This window comes from Urocitellus parryii, chromosome 3 (genome assembly GCF_045843805.1).
Source record: "Urocitellus parryii isolate mUroPar1 chromosome 3, mUroPar1.hap1, whole genome shotgun sequence".
Taxonomy (NCBI): domain Eukaryota; kingdom Metazoa; phylum Chordata; class Mammalia; order Rodentia; family Sciuridae; genus Urocitellus; species Urocitellus parryii.
The window spans coordinates 213,137,844-213,157,997 of record NC_135533.1 but is presented as its reverse complement, the minus strand read 5'-3'; the positions used below and the strand labels follow the sequence as shown (position 1 = coordinate 213,157,997).

Here is a 20,154-nt window from a genome sequence, read left to right as displayed (position 1 = left end):
AGACCCAGAGCATCACAGAAGAACAGCATGATAGGGGAAAGCTACTTACCTCATGTCTGGCAGGAAGAAGAAAGAAAGAAAGGAAAGAAGGAAAAAGGGAAAGAGGGAAAAGAGGAGGGGGGAATCAATCCACAGATAAGGTTAGAGGTCTCATGGAATATCCACTTTTCATCCAGCATTTGAACACTGCTGTTCTTAGGACAAAGACTTCAACATGCAAGTCTTTGAGGGGCATTCCAGATTCAAACAGACCAATTTCTAACAGCTGTTCACATTCAAGATCCAGACATCTACAGAACTATTTCTTAATTTTCCCAGCATGAATTCCAACCATTCTACTATAAAACTTGGTGAGAAATTGGCATGTGGGGCACATGGACAGGACCAGGTATTTGGCTTTGTTTCGTTTCCAAACATGCATTGCAACTAGACCCCACAGGGGCTAGGATTAGACTGTCCTCATCTGCACCCTCCTCAGGGCACTTTTAATGTCCCTGTTCCTCAGGCTGTAGATAAAGGGGTTCAGCATGGGGGTGACCACAGTGTACATCACAGAGGCCACTGCATCCTTCCTGGGAGAATGTGATACAGCTGATGCAAAGTACACTGCAGTGCCTGTTCCTAAAAATAAACAAAAAACTGCCAGATGAGAGCCACAGGTAGAGAAGGCTTTGTACTTCCCACCTGAGGATGGGATCCTCAGAATGGAAGAAATAATTTTATAATAAGAGAAAAGGATCCCTGAGATGGGGAAAAGGCCATAGATGGCAATAAGAACATACTTGGCAAAGTCATCAGAGAAGTTGTGAGAACAGGAAAGATTCAGTAGTTCAGAAGGGTCACAGTAGAAATTGGAAATTTCCACATCCTTGAAGCTGGTAACTTTTAAGATCATCAAATTGTGCAGCTGGGAGTCCAAAAGACTCAGCAAAAATGACACCAAAATTAAGAAGCCACAGAGGCGAAGGTTCATAATGATTGGATAATGCAAGGGATGACAGATGGCCACAAACCGGTCATAGGCCATCACAGTCAGAAGCATATAATCCATACAAACAAGAATGGTAAAAAGAGACATCTGTGTCAGGCATCCCTCATAGGAGACGATATCATTGTGAGTTTGAATGTTTACAATCATGTTTGGAACCGTGGTAGAAATGGAACCAATGTCAGCCAAGGACAGGTTGGAGAGGAAGAAGTACATGGGGGTGTGGAGGTGGGAGTCAGAGCTGACAGCCAGGATGATGAGCAGGTTTCCCAGGATGGTGACCAGGTACATGGACAGGAATAGTACAAAGAGGATGGGCTGCAGGTCTGGATCCTCTGAGAAGCTCATGAGTAGGAATTCAGAGACGCGGGTTAAATTTTGTGCTTGTATGTTTCTTGGACACCTTTTGAAAAGCAAAGAAAGTGTTTAAAAATACATAAAACAGGCACCCTTCATTTTGGAAACATTGAAATCAAGTTTGCACAGGAAATTAATAATCTACATTTATGCCCTTCAAGGACAGCCAGAATTACCCATATCTTCTCAATCCTAAAATGTATCAGGAAAATGAAGTGTCATTCTCAAGTTTTAGGTCCACACACCTTCAACAATAATTCTCAATAGTGAAAAACCCCATCTCCATCATCCACCCCTATTTCCATACTCACTTGAGAGACATTGAACTGAGCAATGTTAGAAGTCCAGAAGCAAAGGAGGGAATAAATTCATGATCACAATGAAATATTGCTTCTCTTTAAGAAAAAAATAGGGAATAAGTAATGATCTTCCTCTAAAGGAAATTAAGTAGCAGTTTGATATACCTCCTTTGGTTCTAAGGCCTTTCAACAAAGTCCTTTGACAAGATATTTGAGACTGCATAAGGACTGCTTTTCCTGACAACTAGATGAAGGTTGATGGATCATAACAAGAAAGCAGTATGGACCCATTTTCTGCAGAGGGGTCTCATCATTCTCATTTGCCTCCTTTGTTCATTAAAGTTTTCTAATTAAAAATTAAATAACATAAATAAAAATCCTATCCTTGGTGAACTTCAAATTTTGATAAATATGATTACAAAAATAAAATTGCTGACCACAATGTGGCATTAGTGTGCACTGTATCTGTCAATGATTTTACAATCATAGACTGTAAGTATCTCCTTTGAATAGTTTTATTTTATGCAGGTTCATTTTATCAACCCATATAATATCAGCAAAATATCTGTTATACAAAATGTCCCTTGATTTTTTTTCCATTTTCTTGATTCTGTACTACATCTGGCTTGATAAAACTGGATCATAGTTTTTTGATCTCAAACCATTAAGTACATTGTTGATGATCTAAACACTAAGACTCAAAATTCCAAGTTTTATTTCCAATCTACTTATTTCTTCTTCATAGATTTTCTTGTCGGTCATTCCTGACACATTGATTTCAATTCTCCTATTTAGGCTACATGAAGTACACTTAGGTTCATTATTTATCATTTCTCACTGTGACTGAATTAGATACAGTATAAAATAGAGTACAACAAAAAATAATGTAACACCTTCTTAGAAACCCCCTCATTTGTAAAAAGGGGGGTAGTAATTACCCACTTTGTATGGCTGTATTCAGAATAATTTTTTAACAAATCTTTCAAGTAGCATAACTTGTAGTTCTACCTGTGCATATTTTAGGATATCTAACATAATGATGTCATTACAACACTAATTGTATCAGCATATCCACATCTGAAGTTCTGAGTGGTCTTTTTTTATACCATAGCTGAAATCGACTATCTAACAATATCCTAGTGTATAGAACATGCTCCATGTATATTGCTTATTCTTATCATCCATAAAATCATCACTGATATTAAAACATATGAATCTGATAATACTAGTTCCAGGACAAACATTGGCTAGAAATCTGAATTATTACATAGGAAATTTGAGTCTTAGTATCTTTGCCTTTTTCCATTCTCCTGCAAACCTGTCTCCCAGACACAGATATTGTCTTGAAGTGGGGATATGTAATTTTCTCTTGGTGTTTTCATGTCAGAATCATCTACCATGCAGTTTTCCTTTATAATGTTGCCTTAAAAGTACTTAAAATACTTAATTTAAGTATTCTGCAAAACAATACCTATTGCCCATGAAATATGCAAGTTTACATTAACCTGAGAATGTACTCTGTGAAGTACATTCACCTTCTGCAAAGTCTTTATCTGATGCAAAGTGTTATCTGTTGAAAGGACACAATCTTTTAATTGTATAGTTTATTAATTTGATAATCATTTCAAAATCCTCTGCCAATCTCCATGTCACTCAAATAAGAATATCCAACTCCAATAAATATGTTGGTTGGGGCTAGGCGATTGATTTCCAATAGAAAAATGCAAGTTCAAATTTGCTATTAATATTCTACATTCATGCCTTTCAAGGACAGCCAGAATTACCCATATCTTCTCAATCCTAATATGTAACAGGAAAATGAAGCGTCACCCCAAGTAGTAATAATCTCTCCTTGATGAATCCTTAAGAAAATTTGTCAAATTCAGGAAATATTCTTTCCCTTGGATGCAGCAGAAGAGATCATGCTGGAGTCAGGAAGGAAGCATTTCAGACCCACATCCCATCTGCCAGTGTGTGCACAGTGTGTGAATCTCTCCTCCTCTCCCTGCTCACTGCTTAAGGGAAACACAGAAAATAACACCATCTCCAAAGGGATATTTGAAACTCACCAAATATTTGGTCATTGTGATTTAATAAAAAAAAATCCATGATTAGGTAACTATCCACATTATGGAGGAAAGCCATGGTCAAGGGCACTGGAGGCTGGAATGAGGTGAAACTCTGACCTGTGCCTCGTGGAAGGCTGCAGTGTTAAGTGCCCTTCAGCTTCTGCCTCCTTGCCTTTCTTCAAAACCATGCAAATCTCTGCCATGATTTCTGAAACTTTTTCTGCTGTGGATGATATTAAATGAAAATAAAGAGTCTTGATGTCCAAAAATGGACACAGAAAGACAGTTTTAACTTGTGTATATACCCATGGAAACTGCTGAAAGGAAAGAAAGTACAGACAGGAGGCCACAATTTGCTAATCCAAATTAATTTTGGTCAATTTAGAAAAGAAATGGTTCTGGGGGTTCCATGCTGAACAGACTTATTCTGGATGCATCCCTGTGCCAAGCAGGGCATAGGCCTCAGGGAGTCAGAAATAGAAAAAAAGGAGACGTTCTTCCCAAATACCCAGCACACATATCTGTAAGGTCAAAATTAAAATGCCCATCCAGAGATAAGAAAATGGTCATTTTGGGTCACTGGACATATTAATTGAGTAGCATAAAGATTAACCTAGTCAGGACTAACAGTAACAACAATATTCAGATTTTATTTTGCCTGGATTTTATACATACATCCCATATTATTCAAATAGAAGAACAAAGTATTTATCCTTACTCTGCAGTTGCATCAATGGGAAATCAACTCAGATGACAAGGCTGAATCTAGACACAGAGTTAGGGATTGAACTGAGAGATTCTGAAACAGATGGATTACTTTTATTTTTATTCTTTCCCACTTGACATTTTCAGTATAGGTCCAAAGATCTTAACCACTGGTAAATCTCTGCCATTTTCAGCATCTTTCAGTTTTATGAATGGGAATGAAATCAAAACCTAACATTATGTTTGCCTTGAGATTGACAGGTCTGTTTTCCAGCATGGAGGACCATGTGGTGAGCTCAAGGAGGTTCTGGAGGGGGCCCAAGAGTGTGATCTGTGCTGAATGATCATCAGCCTCCCCTACTGTGACCTCTCCTGTGAACTGTGGCTGTTCTTCCATGGTGCATGCAACAGGCGACCTCACTGCTCTGCCTGTGATCACCAGGAATCACAAGAGGAAGAGCAGAGTAAGCAAGAGAAATGGCTGGTGGGCTTGCCGATGGGACAGCCTGCCATGATTCTCTTGTGATGCCCTGTGTCCATGGTCAGACAGCCCAGTGCAAACAAAACTGCACTTTTTTCTGGTCTAACAAACAAGAACAAGTTCCATAATTATAATGTTCTTCTTTGTTTATTGTAAAGTATAATAAATTGGGCGTGCATGACTACAGCATTGTGATATACATGAAATGAAACAAAGACATAGACGACGTTGCTCAGCACTAACCCTGGGGAGCCCTGCATATCAGCTTATTATGCTCTGGCTTCAGTCATCCTCTTCCTCATCTTTTCACCTCCATAGTCCTTTCATAGAGGTAAGAAAACACTTTTAAAAGGACCAACCCATTTTGTGCAGTTTTGGGTGAGATTTCTATGGAAAACAGAAACCAGTCTGGTAGAGATAAAATTTTCAAAATGATATCTAATACCCTCACCTTAAACAAAAAACAAAACTTCACCAACCCATACAAAAACTGCATGTTGGTGCTCTTCCCTCTGGCTACTCAAACAGTGAAATTTGTCCTCAAGATGAAGAAATGTTACTCCCTGTATTCATTAGCACATCCAAAAGCTCACTCTGTACTTACAGGATTACAATGATTCTCTCCTGGATCACGACTAAGAAGTGCACATGCCAAGACCCACCCATACCTGGTGCCCAACAAAGGCTCAGAATCTGTGCCCAGCATTCCCATGAATATGCTGTCAGCTAGGTGCTTCCTGATACAGAAACACAGCAGGAGACACAGCCACGCAGCTCACTGGTCAGGAACCATCCACTGAAGGGCTGCAGGCACAGGCTCACTGTGGACTAATATAGGATCTTGGAAGCTCAATACACAGAGCTCACAATTAGACTAATTGGTCCACTCAATGCCCATCTCTAAGGACTTCCCAATATTAATGCAAGAAGACGAAGAAGAGAAAATGAAGGTCCACTTAAGATTTGGACCCTAGCTGTAATTCGGAGGAAAATTGTGTACTTAATTTTCTTCTTTCACTTGTGTTTTTCAAAGATACATCAGCTTTTAAGGCCCATTCTTATTAGGATAAAAATATATATAACAAAAAAAATTACTACATGAATCATAATAAATATATACCTCAGTGACATTCATTTGGTCATAATTTATTTTTTAACTAAGCATTCAGTAATTAAAGAAATAGTGTATCTACTTCTTAAAATGATTGTCAAAGGACTCTACAGCATTAAAATGATGTGAAATTCAAAACCTTGTCTCAGGCCAGGCTCTAAGGGTCTACTGTCACTTCCCTTTGTTCCTACTTTGCTTTTCAAAAGCTAATGGACATCTCTGCCATTGTTTGGGGGTAACTCTATCTAATTTGTTTTTGCTCATATTTTATTCTACCATCACATATTAACCACATAGGTAGCACAGATTTTCTGTTTAATCTGGATTCATTGTCATTGTATCAACAAGAAATCACCTTGGATGACATTATTGGGTCTCAGAGACGCTAACAACCTGCCCATTGTTGCAGAAAGAATGAATCAAGACAACAGCAGCAAAAATTAAATTTTAAATCTGTGGTTGTGTTGCATTAAACTTTTTGACTTTTTTCCAAAATCAGAATATTTTAACCTGGATCCAGGGGTCTTAGCTTGAGGTACATATCTGGTACATTCTTAACCCTTTTCAAATTCCTGAGTAGTAATGCTGTCTAGACCTGCTTTGCTCTTCATCTGATGGAGATGGCTTATTAGCAGAATGCAGGAGGATGTGGCAGCTGCAAGGGTATCCTGGAGTGGGGGACACAGGGAGATCTTTGCTGGATTATTTGTGCCCACTTGATCTTAGATCTTTCTGCTCATCTCAGCCATTCTTCCTGAATTGGTGCTGATACAGCCGCAAAGAGATCCCTCACCATAATTGTAACATATAAGCTTCTTCAGGGCCAACATCATATTTAAGCTTTTTGACAGCAAGATTTTGTAAAGTAAATTGATTTATTTTTAAAATTTACCAAAAAAAGTATCTAGTGCTCATCGAAGTAATCTAAACACAATACCTGTTGCATTTGAAATATACTAGTTCACATTAACATGTGTTTTTAAATCTCTCTGTGAAGGTCATTTAATCTTGTCATTGAATAAATATATGATCTCTTTGATGAGAGACTTCTAAATAAATAAATTACAAATTTCCTTTTGCCCTTTTTTATACACACTTCACAAATTAATTCCACAGGCAGCACCCATTTTCTGTTCATTCCATACTTGATGCAGTTGTGCCAACTAAGACACAGAGAGGATTCAAATTTAAATTTTCTGGTTTTGGGTCCAATCCATTAAATGTCTTTATTTTCCCAGCCAACAGAAACTACTGAGGAGAGGGCCAGTGGTCTTAACTGCAAGTATGTTTTTTTAATTCTTTCCAGTTTCCAGCATAGGAATGAATCAACACCTGACTTTGTGTCTCCTTTAGATTGAGTGGGATAATGACATACATGGAGGGGGATGCAGTCTGTTATATAAAAGTCCTACAAGGGGGAGCAAGAGAGAGATCTGTGCTAAATTATAGTGTGCCTATAGTTTTTGTAAACTTTGTGATCTACGGACGGTTACCTTTCTTATAATGGATGCTACCCTGCCCTTTGATCTACCAGAAAATCCAAAAAAAGAATGGCAACACTAAACAAGAGGTCTCTTCCTGGATTGAAAGAACATGAAATAACTGGTGGGTCATCAAGGGGACAATCTGCCAGGATCTTCCTGGTATGAAGCCCTGTATCAAACATGGCTCAACTCAAATGGCCCAATCCAACCATGGACTCTTTCTTTTCTACCTAAAAAATTAGTACAAGTTACAAAAATATAAGATATTCTTTCATTTACTGTAAGGTAATAATAATGTGAGCATATGTAACTAGAGTAAGACTGTGCCCATGAAATTAAACAAGTGACTCCAAGCATGTTGCTCAGGACCTGACACTTAGGAAGCCCTCTACATCAGCCTATGATGTGATGGTTATTTCCATTCTCCTCAACATCCTTACATCACCTTTATAATCATTTTGGAGTGCTTAAAAAACAATTCAGAAGCATCAATTTTTTACTATTGTCAGTAATATTTCTGTGATATGCAGACCTGTGTGGTTGGAAACTAAAATTTTTAATAAGATTTCTGCTATTTGCACCATAAATAGGAATGGAAACTTCACAATTCTCAAAACTGTCATGCTTGTCCTCATGATGTGGAAAGAAGGGTTCCAAGAGCAAGGAGTTTCTTCCTGGAGTGACAGGGAAGTGAAAAGATGTTAAGAGGTCCAGGGGACAACCTGCCAAGACTCTTGTGCCCAGGTGCTCTGTGTCTATAGTCACACAGCTCAATTCTAACAGTTTCAGTGCATTCAACCCAAACACCCATTACAAGTTACTTAAAAATGTTGAGCTCCTTTATTTTCTGTAAAATAAAAGAATGTGGCACTTACAGCTTGGGGAAGACTACACAGATGAATTCAAACAATCTACATAGAACACATAGCTCAACACCTGGCCCTCTGGAGTATCTCAATAATGGTTTGTGATGTGGTCACTGTCATCCTCATCTCCATCATGTCCACCATAATTTTGGGGGGCTGCTTAAGAAATAGTTTAGAGAGACTAATTTTCTGCCGTAGTAGATGAGATGTCTGTGGGAAATAGATTCATTGTATAGGGGAAGTAAAATTTAGGAGGAGATTTCTAGGACACCTACTACAATCCCATATGTACATGTCACAGTCCTCATTGCTAAAATTTTTCACATAGGCATCCTCCCTTAGGTTACCCAAACTGCTTGGTCGTCAAAATAATAGGAAACAATGCTTGTGACAGTCCTTACTCCATCCTTCATCTCCCTCAGTACTTACTGGGTGATGATGCTTCTCTGCTGGGTCATGGCAAAAGACTGCAGATTTAATTCCCCTACCCTGCCTGTTGCCCACTGAGTACTTCTCTGTCTACAGGACTGGCATCAGTGCAGTCTCAGACAGGAGGCTCCTGATGCAGTTAATTGTGGGAGCAGGAGCCACAAATGGAGCCAACTGTACCAGAAACATCAAACTGAAGGGCTAAAGGCATAGCTGATTATTTACTACTATATGACCTTTGAGGCTCAATGCACAGAGCTCATAATTAGCCACATTGGTCCAGGTTATCACAAACTCCAAGGACTTCCTACTATTAATACAGGAAGAAAAAGAAGAGAGAAATGAATATTGAAAAAGGAGGAAGATCATGTGTACTATTCATTTCTGTCAGTTCTTTTTTTAAATTTTATTTATAGTTGAATATGGACAGCATGTCTTTATTTGTTTATTTTTATGTGGTGCTAAGGATCGAACCCAGTGTCCCACAAATGCTAGGGAAGCGCTCTGCCTCTAAGCTACAGCCCTAGCCCTGTGACTTCTTTTTTAAAAAAATCATTGACTTTTGGGTTGGGGTTGTGGCTCAGTGGTAGAGTGCTCACATCACACATGTGAGACCCTGGGTTTGGTCCTCAGCACCACATAAAAATAAATAAGTGAAATAAAGATATTGTGTCCAACTACAATAAAAACAAATTTAAAAAGAAAAAAAATCATTGAATTTTTTAAAAAATAATTTCTATTTGTATTAGATAAAATTTAACTTCCAAAGATACATTACAATTCTCACCATTGTTAAGTTCAGAAATCAACAACATTCATTAAACCCACATTGTGGTACATCCATCACCAACATTCACCTCGAGGAACTTTTTATCTTATCAAACTGAAACATTGTATCAATTAACAACTCCACATTCCTCCCACTCCCAACAATGATTACCATTATCAACTATGAAACATGAGAAATTAATTCATTGTACGATATAAATGCACATAAGTGATGACATCACAGAACACAAGTGTAGTAGTAGTGTACATTTCACCTACCAATTATTTCTAAAATGAAATGCTAACACTAAAAATTTATAATATGCAAACCACACTTTTTTCCCTTACTTTGCTCTAGTTTCTGCATATGACTCTCCATATATTTAAAATTCAAATATTCACATGTAATTATTCACACTTGAGGTCCATAGACTACCAGTACTTCTCAGTTCTGTTATACAGATTTGTATTAACCCCATATAATCTCAGTAAAATATGTGAGTTAGAAAGAACCTCTTTGACTCTTTCTTTTAATCTACTTTATGTAGTGTCCTGACAGTATGGTTTTATTCTTTTCTGATCATAAACCCTCTAATAAGTTGTTGAGACCTTTAGATTCAAGGAAAGCCCAAAAACCCAGGTGTCAGTCCCAAACTTCTTATGCCTAAATAATTGTTGTTCACATCAAAACTTTTGAATTCATAGACTGCAATTCTCTTACTTTACCTACCTATGAACAACTTGGGTTCATTATTCTGCTTCCTTAATTAATGATTTAACTAGGGAAAAATTCAAATAGTACAGGAAATATTATAGCATATGTATAATATTTTCATCTGAAAATGAGAATAATAATTATCAAGATTATTAGTTGAAGAAAAGCCTTTTAAAATCTATTAAATTGCATAAACTAATACTCTAAGTCCCACTGATCAATACACTTGCCGATGGATATTTTAAAGTATTCAGGTGCATTGGTCTCAAACCAAACCTATGTAATCAGAATATCTGCATATGGCATTCTTGGTGATCCTTCTTTACACCGGTTCTTAGGACCACTTCTGTTCAGTCAGCTTTCTTACTGCTGTGACCAACAAACCTGACAAGAACAGTTTTTTTTTTGTGTGTGTGTGTGTGTGTGTGTTACAACAGCATTTTAATTCACTGTGTATATAATTTAATCCTCATTTCCCCAAATGATACCAAATTATGTCTATTCCCCTTTGATAGGCAAAGAAATAGAGGCAAAGAAGAATGAAGTAAATCTCAAAATGGCATCCAGTTAAAAAGAACAAAGACCGAGGGAGCTCCAAGAGTGGTGGAGGATATTGGTTCTGATAGTCTTTCTGTCCTATCTTTAAGCTCTGGCTCTACCACTCAGTACTTTTGTGGTTTGAGGCCAAACTACTTAAACCCTTCAACCCTCCCTTTGTTCTCTGCTTACTAGTGATGATACCAATTGCACTGCCCTCTAAGGGTTGCTGTGAAGACTGCATGAAATACTTGGTTCAGTATTCAGGAAGTATCATCCCTGCTGGAGATGATAACGATTTCACAGCTTCACAAAGTGTTTCCTTTTAACAACACACAGTATTCTAAGTAAATTGACATTCCAAATCCCATGCCCTTGCACCAATGATTTTTTTACAAACATTTACTTCTCTTACTGATTAGAAAGACTAATGCAGCATACCTGGCTAAGCTGTGTAACATTTTATGTGGACTCAGACACAAATATTTTTTTAAAGGCTCTTTCTGACAGATTTCTGAACATCATATTTACAAGCATCTTTCCCACAACTTACAGGAAGGCACTTGGCAATCCAGAAGGTGTTTTTCATCATGCTAATTAATGAAGACAATGCAACCTTCCTTCACTCAAAAAGGTCAGAGGAATGTGTCAGATCTCTCTTTCATTGATTAGAAAATATTCACCTCCTTCTGACCTTTCCCCTACTTTCACCCAGCAGAACTGATGATGCCGTTAGGATTTATTGGATAATTCTCCACCCTAGTGCCTAATGGTGAGAAACCTCTTGACGTCTTTGCACTCCGCTATGCTCATTAGGTACAGAAAGGCCCTGAGAAGATAGCAAATGTATTCAGATTTTTTGTTGGTCTGCAGTTTGATGTAATATTGTTTTATTTTTGGCCCCCAATTGCTCAGCAAAAAAAAAAAAGGCATTGGTTAAGCTGCTGATTTCCTCTAAATCGCTGAGCACAGGGATTGTAGCTTGATGAAGTCATTTAGTGCTGGATGTTTATATTCAAACTATGCCAGTGGCTCTGCTGGAGTTTTCCATGAGGAATGTGATGATGTTTTTGTTCTTTATGGAGTTGAAATAACCATGAATTTACCAGAACTACCTTGCAAAGGGATTTTTAAAATTTCTTTCAGTTTTAGGGCTTTGAAAAATAAATTTCTGTTGATGTTTTCAGGGAAGAGAATGGCACAGAGAGAAAGCATGTAATGTTGATCCAATAAACTTAGTTGTGATTTCTCCAGGTATTTCTAAGTTTTGAAGCAGCATGTTGGTCACTAGTTTTAAGTGTGGCATACTCAGGACATTTCCCAAGAAATATTATGGAAGTTTGTTTGGATTAAAAAAAAAGCATGGTAGTGGCATTGATATTAAAGGGAGACTCCATGTATGTATAATATGTCAAAATACACTCCACTGTCATGTAGATCTAAAAAGAAGAAATTTTTAAAAGCTAAAAAAAAAATACTAAAGGGCACGAAGAGAATAGGGGATAAGAATACTACTTATATAATAAATCTGGCTCATTCTCATTTTACTTTTCTAATTTTCTTTTTTCCTTCCTTTCTTCCATCCCTAAAGAGAAAAGGATGAGCTGAGAAGGTGGCTGTGCTTATCCAAAATGAGAAAAAAATGTTGAATTAAGAAAATTGTTGGCTCTCCAGCTATCCCTTCAGCCATCTACCCATTCAATAAACATTTGTTGAACACCTGTAAAATGTTAGATGGTATGCTAGAGACATATAAACAATACCAAGTGTTCATCGATTCAGTTATTCATGTAATAAACCTTACCAATTAGCCAATGTTTGATTCAGAAAAAGTGAAAACACATGGGATGAGTGTACAAAATCATTCAAAATTCTGAGGGAGCAAAAATTGAGGCAGCATAGAGTATTGGAAATTTTTGGTCTTTGGAACCACCTGGCCCTGATTAACATAACATCCCTATTGTAGCAGGCTGCTAATTTTCCTTTAGTCTCCATTTTCCTCTTCTTCTTCAATAATATAAACTCTAAAAATAGCTAGAAATAGGGCTACTCAGGATAAATGTATCTCAGTCTCCTTTGCCCTTTGGGCAAGGCTTTGAGATTAACTTCTGGTCAATGGTCTCAAGAAGAATTGATGTTTGTAACTTCAGGAAGTGTCCTTAAGTAAAGTGAGACTTCTCTTCTGTTTTCTTCCTCCCCAGCCCCGCCCCACCCTTTGTGTAGTGCTGTAGCACTAGTGAAAGCTACTGCTACAGCAACCACATTATACCATCAGGTGAAGTCTTACATAGAAGATGGCAGAATCAGCGATGTGAGCCACAGACTTCAAGAATTGTGAGGTCACTATAGCAGCTCTATGTCACCTCCTAGCTTGCCATTTTACTTTGGGAAGGTCACTTCTGATCATCTCAGAACAAGCTTCATTCTGACACTGCTACTCTGCCCATTCTCCTTCACCCCAGGCACTGGGTGATTCCACACTGGAGGTCAGTTTCTAGAATACATAAGACTTTACCTCACTCAGTCTCATGCCCTTCTTCCAGACGACAGCATAATTATCTGTATAGATTTAAGCCCCTGGCTCCAGGGAGAGGCTTTCAGGGACATAATACTCTTTGGGGCTCTTCCTGAAACCATCCACAACATGCAACTGTAGATTTGCAACAAACATGGGCATAGGGCTCTCTCCAGTACTGGAATAGCAGCAGTGATCACAGACGCAGAGAACATAAGCAGCTGACTGAGAATTTCTTGATGAGTCTTGATACTTCCCCCAATGCTGAAGTATAACACCAGCATGCCCAGGCCAGGGTAGAGCAGAAAGTAAGAGTCCTTATTTAAAGGATAATAAAACAGACTTCTCCCCTGGAGGAAGAAGGGGATCCTAAAGGTGAAAGGCGGAATCCCACAAGAACAGTTTTAAGGAGAAAAAATTTATTCGGGGCTCACAATTTCAGAGATCTCAGTCCAGAGATGACCAACTCCATTCCTCATAACCTAAAATGAGTCAGACCATATGGTGGGGGAACAAAGCTCAAAACATGGCACTAGCTGGGTACAATGGCACATGCCTATAATCCCAGTGACTCACAAGGCAGAGGCAGGAGGATCACAAGTTCAAAGTCAGCCTCAGCAACTTAACAAGGCCCTAAACAACTTAGTGAGACCTGTCTCAAAAAAAAAAATAAAAAGGACTGGGTTGAAGCTAAGTAGTTAAGCAACCTAGATTCAATCCCTGGTACCATAAATAAATAAATAGCCCCAGGAAGCAGAGAGAGAACTCTCTTCACCACAACAAAATATAAACCCCAAAGATACACCCCCAGTGACCCACCTTAGGTGTAGCCACACCCCACTTGCTTTCAGTAACCATCTGTTAATCCCTATAAGAGGATTAATGCACTGTTAGGTTAAGGCTCTTATAACCCAATCATTTCACTTCAAAATCTTCTACCATTGTGTCAGACAAGAGATTTTGGGGGATATCTAACATTCAAACCATAATATTCTGCCCCTGGACACCAAAAGCTCATGCTTATCTCTGAGGACTCATTAATATTAATGAAACAGAAGCATAGGGAAAGTTGGCTACTCCCCTCTTATAACTCTGAAGCTTCATAAATCTCAAACTCACTTTTTAAGTTTAAACAAAATCAAGAGTTTAGTCTCATTAAAAGCATGCAAATTACCAAGAAATTTTGAGAAAATTAGATCTGTATTGAGAATCAGATAGCATATCAGATAGCATAATTATCTCAAGTTAATACTTTTGACTCTAGAATGATCTGACAGAGGTGTCTCAAATCTCCAACAATAATCACATTATTAGATTTCAAGTGTCCAAATCTCCCTTGCAAACACACCCCATAAAGCAAGACATTCCATGGGACTACTCCTAGTAGCTGAGGACAAAGACCAGACTCTCTTGGATAAGGCTAAATTTTCACTATACACATCACAACCTGGGCTTCAAACAAGACTCTCGTGGAGGAAAATCAGCATAGTTGTTGGAACATCTACCTTCAGCATAACTTTTATGTAACAAATAAACCCTATCAGTCTGAGTGTGCCTATTATTTGGAGAAGCCAGTATTGGGTTGAGACAGATTGTTTTAAAAAATAACTAATCTGCACTGGGTGTGGTGGCATACACCTATAACCCCAGTGACTCAGGAGGCTAAAGCAAACATTGCAAGTTTGTGAGGGCCCTCAGCAATTTAATGAGACCCTGACCCAAATAAAATTAGAAAGGGCTAGTGATGTAGCTTAATGGTAAAGTACCCTGAGTTCAAGCCCTAGTAACAACAACAACAACAAAAAAATAATAATCTCTCTAGTAAATACTTTATATACATTTTCATTTATTTGTGCTAATGTACTTACCCCTCCCCCTTAATTTAATGCTATTTGTACCTGCAATAAACTTGTACAAAACTAGAACAGGCCCAGTGGCCCTCCGGCATGGTAGACACGTCACCCCAATTGGAGGAGGGGCAGAGCAGAGCTGCCGCCCGCACCTGCAAGGTAGGCAGACCTGCAACCTGGAGAACAGGCCTAGCAACTCGCCAGCGTGGTAGACAGATCACCCCTATTGGAGGAGGGGCCCAGCCATTGCCCGCAAGAGAGGCAGACCATGCGACCTGGAGAAGGGGCCCAGCAGCCCACCGGCATTATAGACAGATCACCCCAATTGGAGGAGGAGCACAGACACCACCCGCCCCTGCAAGGGAGACTTTGCAACTATACAAGAGCAATATAAATATATAGGGGGAAAATTCAACAACACAACAGTTTCACCAAGCAGAAAGAAATGCGAGCAGTATGAAAAGACAAGGAAAGAAAGGACCACAAGCAATGCAGGTCAACTCAACTTTAGAAGAGGTACTAGCTGCAGCAGATGGAATGTCAGATAAAGAATTCAGGATTTACATGCTTCAGATGATCTGCAGACTCAAGGAAGACATTAGACAGCAAAATCAGACAATGAAACATCACTTGGACTATGAATTACATAACAAATCCAAGAAACAAAAGATCAACTATACAGGGAGACAGAGGTTATAAAAAACAAACAAACAGAAATCCTAGAAATGCAGGAAGCAATAAACCAACTTAAAAACTCAAATGAGAATACTACCAGCAGAGTAGAACACTTAGAAGATAGAACATCAGACAATGAAGACAAAGTATTTCAACTTGAAAAGAAAATAGACAGCTCAGTGAGACTCTTAAGAAACCATGAGCAGAACATCCAAGAAATATGGGATAACATAAAGAGGCCAAACTTAAGAGTCATTGGGATACAGGAAGGTATAGAGGTCCAAACCAAAGGAATGAGCAATCTGTTCAACAAAATAATACGAGAAAACTTCCCAGACATGAAGAATGAGACAGAATCCCAAATCCTAGAAGCCTACAGGACACCAAATGTGCAAAATCATAAGAGATCCACACCTAGACACATTAAAATGAAGATGCCCAACATACAGAATAAGGAGAGAATTTTAAAAGCTTCAAGAGAAAGAAGCAGATTGCATTTAGGGATAAACCAATCAGGATAACAGCTGATCTTTCAACACAGACTCTGAAAGCTAGAAGATCCTGGAACAACACATTTCAAACTCTGAAAGAAAATGGGTTCCCACCAAGAATTGTGTATCCAGCGAAATTAAGCTTCAGGATGGAAGATGAAAATAAAACCTTACACGATAAACAAAAGTTAAAAGAATTTGCAGCTAGAAAACCATCTCTTCAAAACATCCTCGGCAAAACACTACAGGAAGAGGAAATGGAAAATAGCAATGAAAACCAACAGTGGGAGGTAGTACAGTAAAGGGAAAAAAATAATCAAAGAGGAAAAACAAACCATGTTGAGTAACATAAATAAACAAATATGGCTGGAAGAACAATCCATATCTCAATAATAACCCTAAATGTTAATGGCTTAAACTCACCAATTAAGAGACACAGGCTAGTAGAATGGATAAAAAAAAATAGACCCAACAATATGCTGCCTACAGAAGACACATTTGATAGGAAAAGACATACATAGACTGAAGGTGAAAGGTTGGGAAAATTCATATCACTCATATGGACGTCGGAAACAAACAGGAGTGTCCATACTCATATCAAATAAAATAGATTTCAAGCCAAAGTTAATCAAAAGGGATAAAAAGAGACACTACATACTGCTCAAGGGAACCATACACCAACCAGACAAAACAATCATAAATATATATGCTCCAAACAATGGTGCAGCTATGTTCATCAAAAAAACTCTTCTCAAGTTCAAGAGTCTAATAGACCACCATACAATAATTATGGGAGACTTCAACACACCTATCTCACCACTGGACAAATCTTCCAAACAAAAGTTGAATAAAGAAACTATAGAACTCAATAATACAATTAATAACCTAGTTTTAATTGACATATATAAAATATACCACCCAACATCAAGCAGTTACACTTTTTTCTCAGCAGCACATGTATCCTTCTCAAAAATAGATCATATATTATGTCACAGGGCAACTCTTAGACAATATAAAGGAGTAGAGATAATACCATGCATCTTATCTGATCATAATGGAATGAAACTGGAAATCAACGATAAAAGAAGGAAGGAAAAATCATGCATCACTTGGAGAATAAACAATAGGTTACTGAATGATCAATGGGTTTTAGAAGACATCAAGGAGGAAATTTAAAAATTCTTAGAAATAATTGAAAACACAGACACAACATATCGGAATCTATGGGACACATTGAAAGCAGTTCTAAGAGGAAAATTCATTGCCTGGAGTTAATTCCTTAAAAAAAGGAAAAAACAAATAAATGGCCTCACACATCATCTCAAAATCCTAGAAAAAGAAGAGCAAAACAACAGCAACAGCAAAAGAAGTAGAAGGCAAGAAATAATTAAAATCAGAGCTGAAATTAATGAAATCAAAACAAAAGAAACAATTGACAAAACTAAAAGTTGGTTCTTTGAAAAAATAAATAAGATCGACAGACCCTTAGCCATGCTAATGAAGAGAAGAAGAGAGAGAACTCAAATTACTAGCATATGGGATGAAAAAGGCAATATCACAACAGACACTTCAGAAATACAGAAGATAATTAGAAATTATTTTGAATCCTTATACTCCAATAAAATAGAAGATAGTGAAGGCATCAATAAATTTCTTAAGTCATATGATCTACCCAAATTGAGTCTGGAGGATGTAGACAACCTAAACAGACCAATATCAATTGAGGAAATAGAAGAAGCCATCAAAAGACTACCAACTAAGAAAAGCCCAGGACCGGATGGGTATACAGCAGAGTTTTACAAAACCTTTAAAGAAGAACTAATACCAATACTTTTCAAGCTATTCCAGGAAATAGAAAAAGAGGGAGAACTTCCAAATTCATTCTACGAGGCCAACATCACCCTGATTCCGAAACCAGACAAAGACACTTCAAAGAAAGAAAACTACAGACCAATATCTCTAATGAATCTAGAAGCAAAAATCCTCAATAAAATTCTGGTGAATCGGATACAAAAACATATCAAAAAAATTGTGCACCATGATCAAGTAGGATTCATCCCTGGTATGCAAGGCTGGTTCAATATATGGAAATCAATAAATGTTATTCACCACATCAATAGACTTAAAAATAAGAACCATATGATCATCTCAATAGATGCGGAAAAAGCATTCGACAAAGTACAGCATCCCTTTATGTTCAAAACTCTTGAAAAACTAGGGATGACAGGAACATACCTCAACATTGTAAAAGCAATTTATGCTAAGCCTCAGGCTAGCATCATTCTGAATGGAGAAAAATTGAAGGCATTCCCTCTAAAATCTGGAACAAGACAGGGATGCCCTCTCTCACCACTTCTGTTCAACATAGTTCTTGAAACACTGGCCAGAGCAATTAGACAGACGAAAGAAATTAAAGGCATAAAAATAGGAAAAGAAGAACTTAAATTATCACTATTTGCAGATGACATGATTCTATACCTAGCAGACCCAAAAGGGTCTACAAAGAAACTGTTGGAGCTAATGAATGAATTCAGCAAAGTGGCAGGATATAAAATCAACACGCATAAATCAAAGGCATTCCTGTATATCAGCAATAAATCCTCTGAAATGGAAATGAGGACAACCACTCCATTCACAATATCCTCAAAAAAATAAAATACTTGGGAATCAACCTAACAAAAGAGATGAAAGACTTATACAATGAAAACTACAGAACCCTAAAGAGAGAAATAGAAGAAGATCTTAGAAGATGGAAAAATATACCCTGTTCATGGATAGGCAGAACTAACATCATCAAAATGGCGATATTACCAAAAGTTCTCTATAGGTTTAATGCAATGCCAATCAAAATCCCAATGGCATTTCTTGTAGAAATAGAGAAAGCAATCATGAAATTCATATGGAAAAATAAAAGACCCAGAATAGCAAAAACAATACTAAGCAGGAAGTGTGAATCAGGTGCTATAGCGATTCCAGATTTCAAACTATACTACAGAGCAATAGTAACAAAAACAGCATGGTACTGGTACCAAAACAGGCAGGTGGACCAATGGTACAGAATAGAGGACACAGAAACCAATCCACAATCCAAAATTACAAGTATCTTATATTTCATAAAGGGGCTTAAAGCATCCAATGGAGGAAGGATAGCATCTTCAACAAATGGTGCTGGGAAAACTGGAAATCCATATGCAACAAAATGAAACTGAATCCCTTTCTCTCACCATGCACAAAAGTTAACTCAAAATGGATCAAGGAGCTTGATATCAAATCAGAGACACGGCATCTGATAGAAGAAAAAGTTGGCTACTATCCACATACAGTGGGGTCAGGCTCCAAATTCCTCAATAGGATACCCATAGCACAAGAGTTAATAACTAGAATCAACAAATGGGACTTACTCAAACTAAAAAGTTTTCTCTCAGCAAGAGAAACAATAAGAGAGGTAAATAGGGAGCCTACATCCTGGGAACAAATCTTTACTCCTCACACTTCAGATAGAGCCCTAATATCCAGAGTATACAAAGAACTCAAAAAATTAGACAATAAGATAACAAATAACCCAATCAACAAATGGGCCAAGGACCTGAACAGACACTTCTCAGAGGAGGACATACAATCAATCAACAAGTACATGAAAAAATGCTCACCATCTCCAGCAGTCAGAGAAATGCAAATCAAAACCACCCTTAGATACCATCTCACTCCAGTAAGATTGGCACCATTATGAAGTCAAACAACAACAAGTGCTGGCAAGGATGTGGGGAAAAGGGTACTCTTGTACATTCCTGGTGGGACTGCAAATTGGTGCAGC

General features: G+C 37.9%; 1 protein-coding gene across 1 annotated transcript; it reads right to left on the bottom strand.

The window, feature by feature from the left end:
• Positions 1-448: 448 nt before the first annotated feature.
• LOC144253567 (olfactory receptor 7E24-like) lies at positions 449-8,818 on the bottom strand. The gene is made up of 2 exons (XM_077795794.1): positions 8,790-8,818; positions 449-1,391 (listed from the first exon to the last, which is right to left on the bottom strand). The coding sequence occupies exons 1-2, from the start codon at positions 8,816-8,818 to the stop codon at positions 449-451; spliced, it is 972 nt and encodes a 323-aa protein (XP_077651920.1).
• Between the last annotated feature and the right edge of the window lie 11,336 nt (positions 8,819-20,154).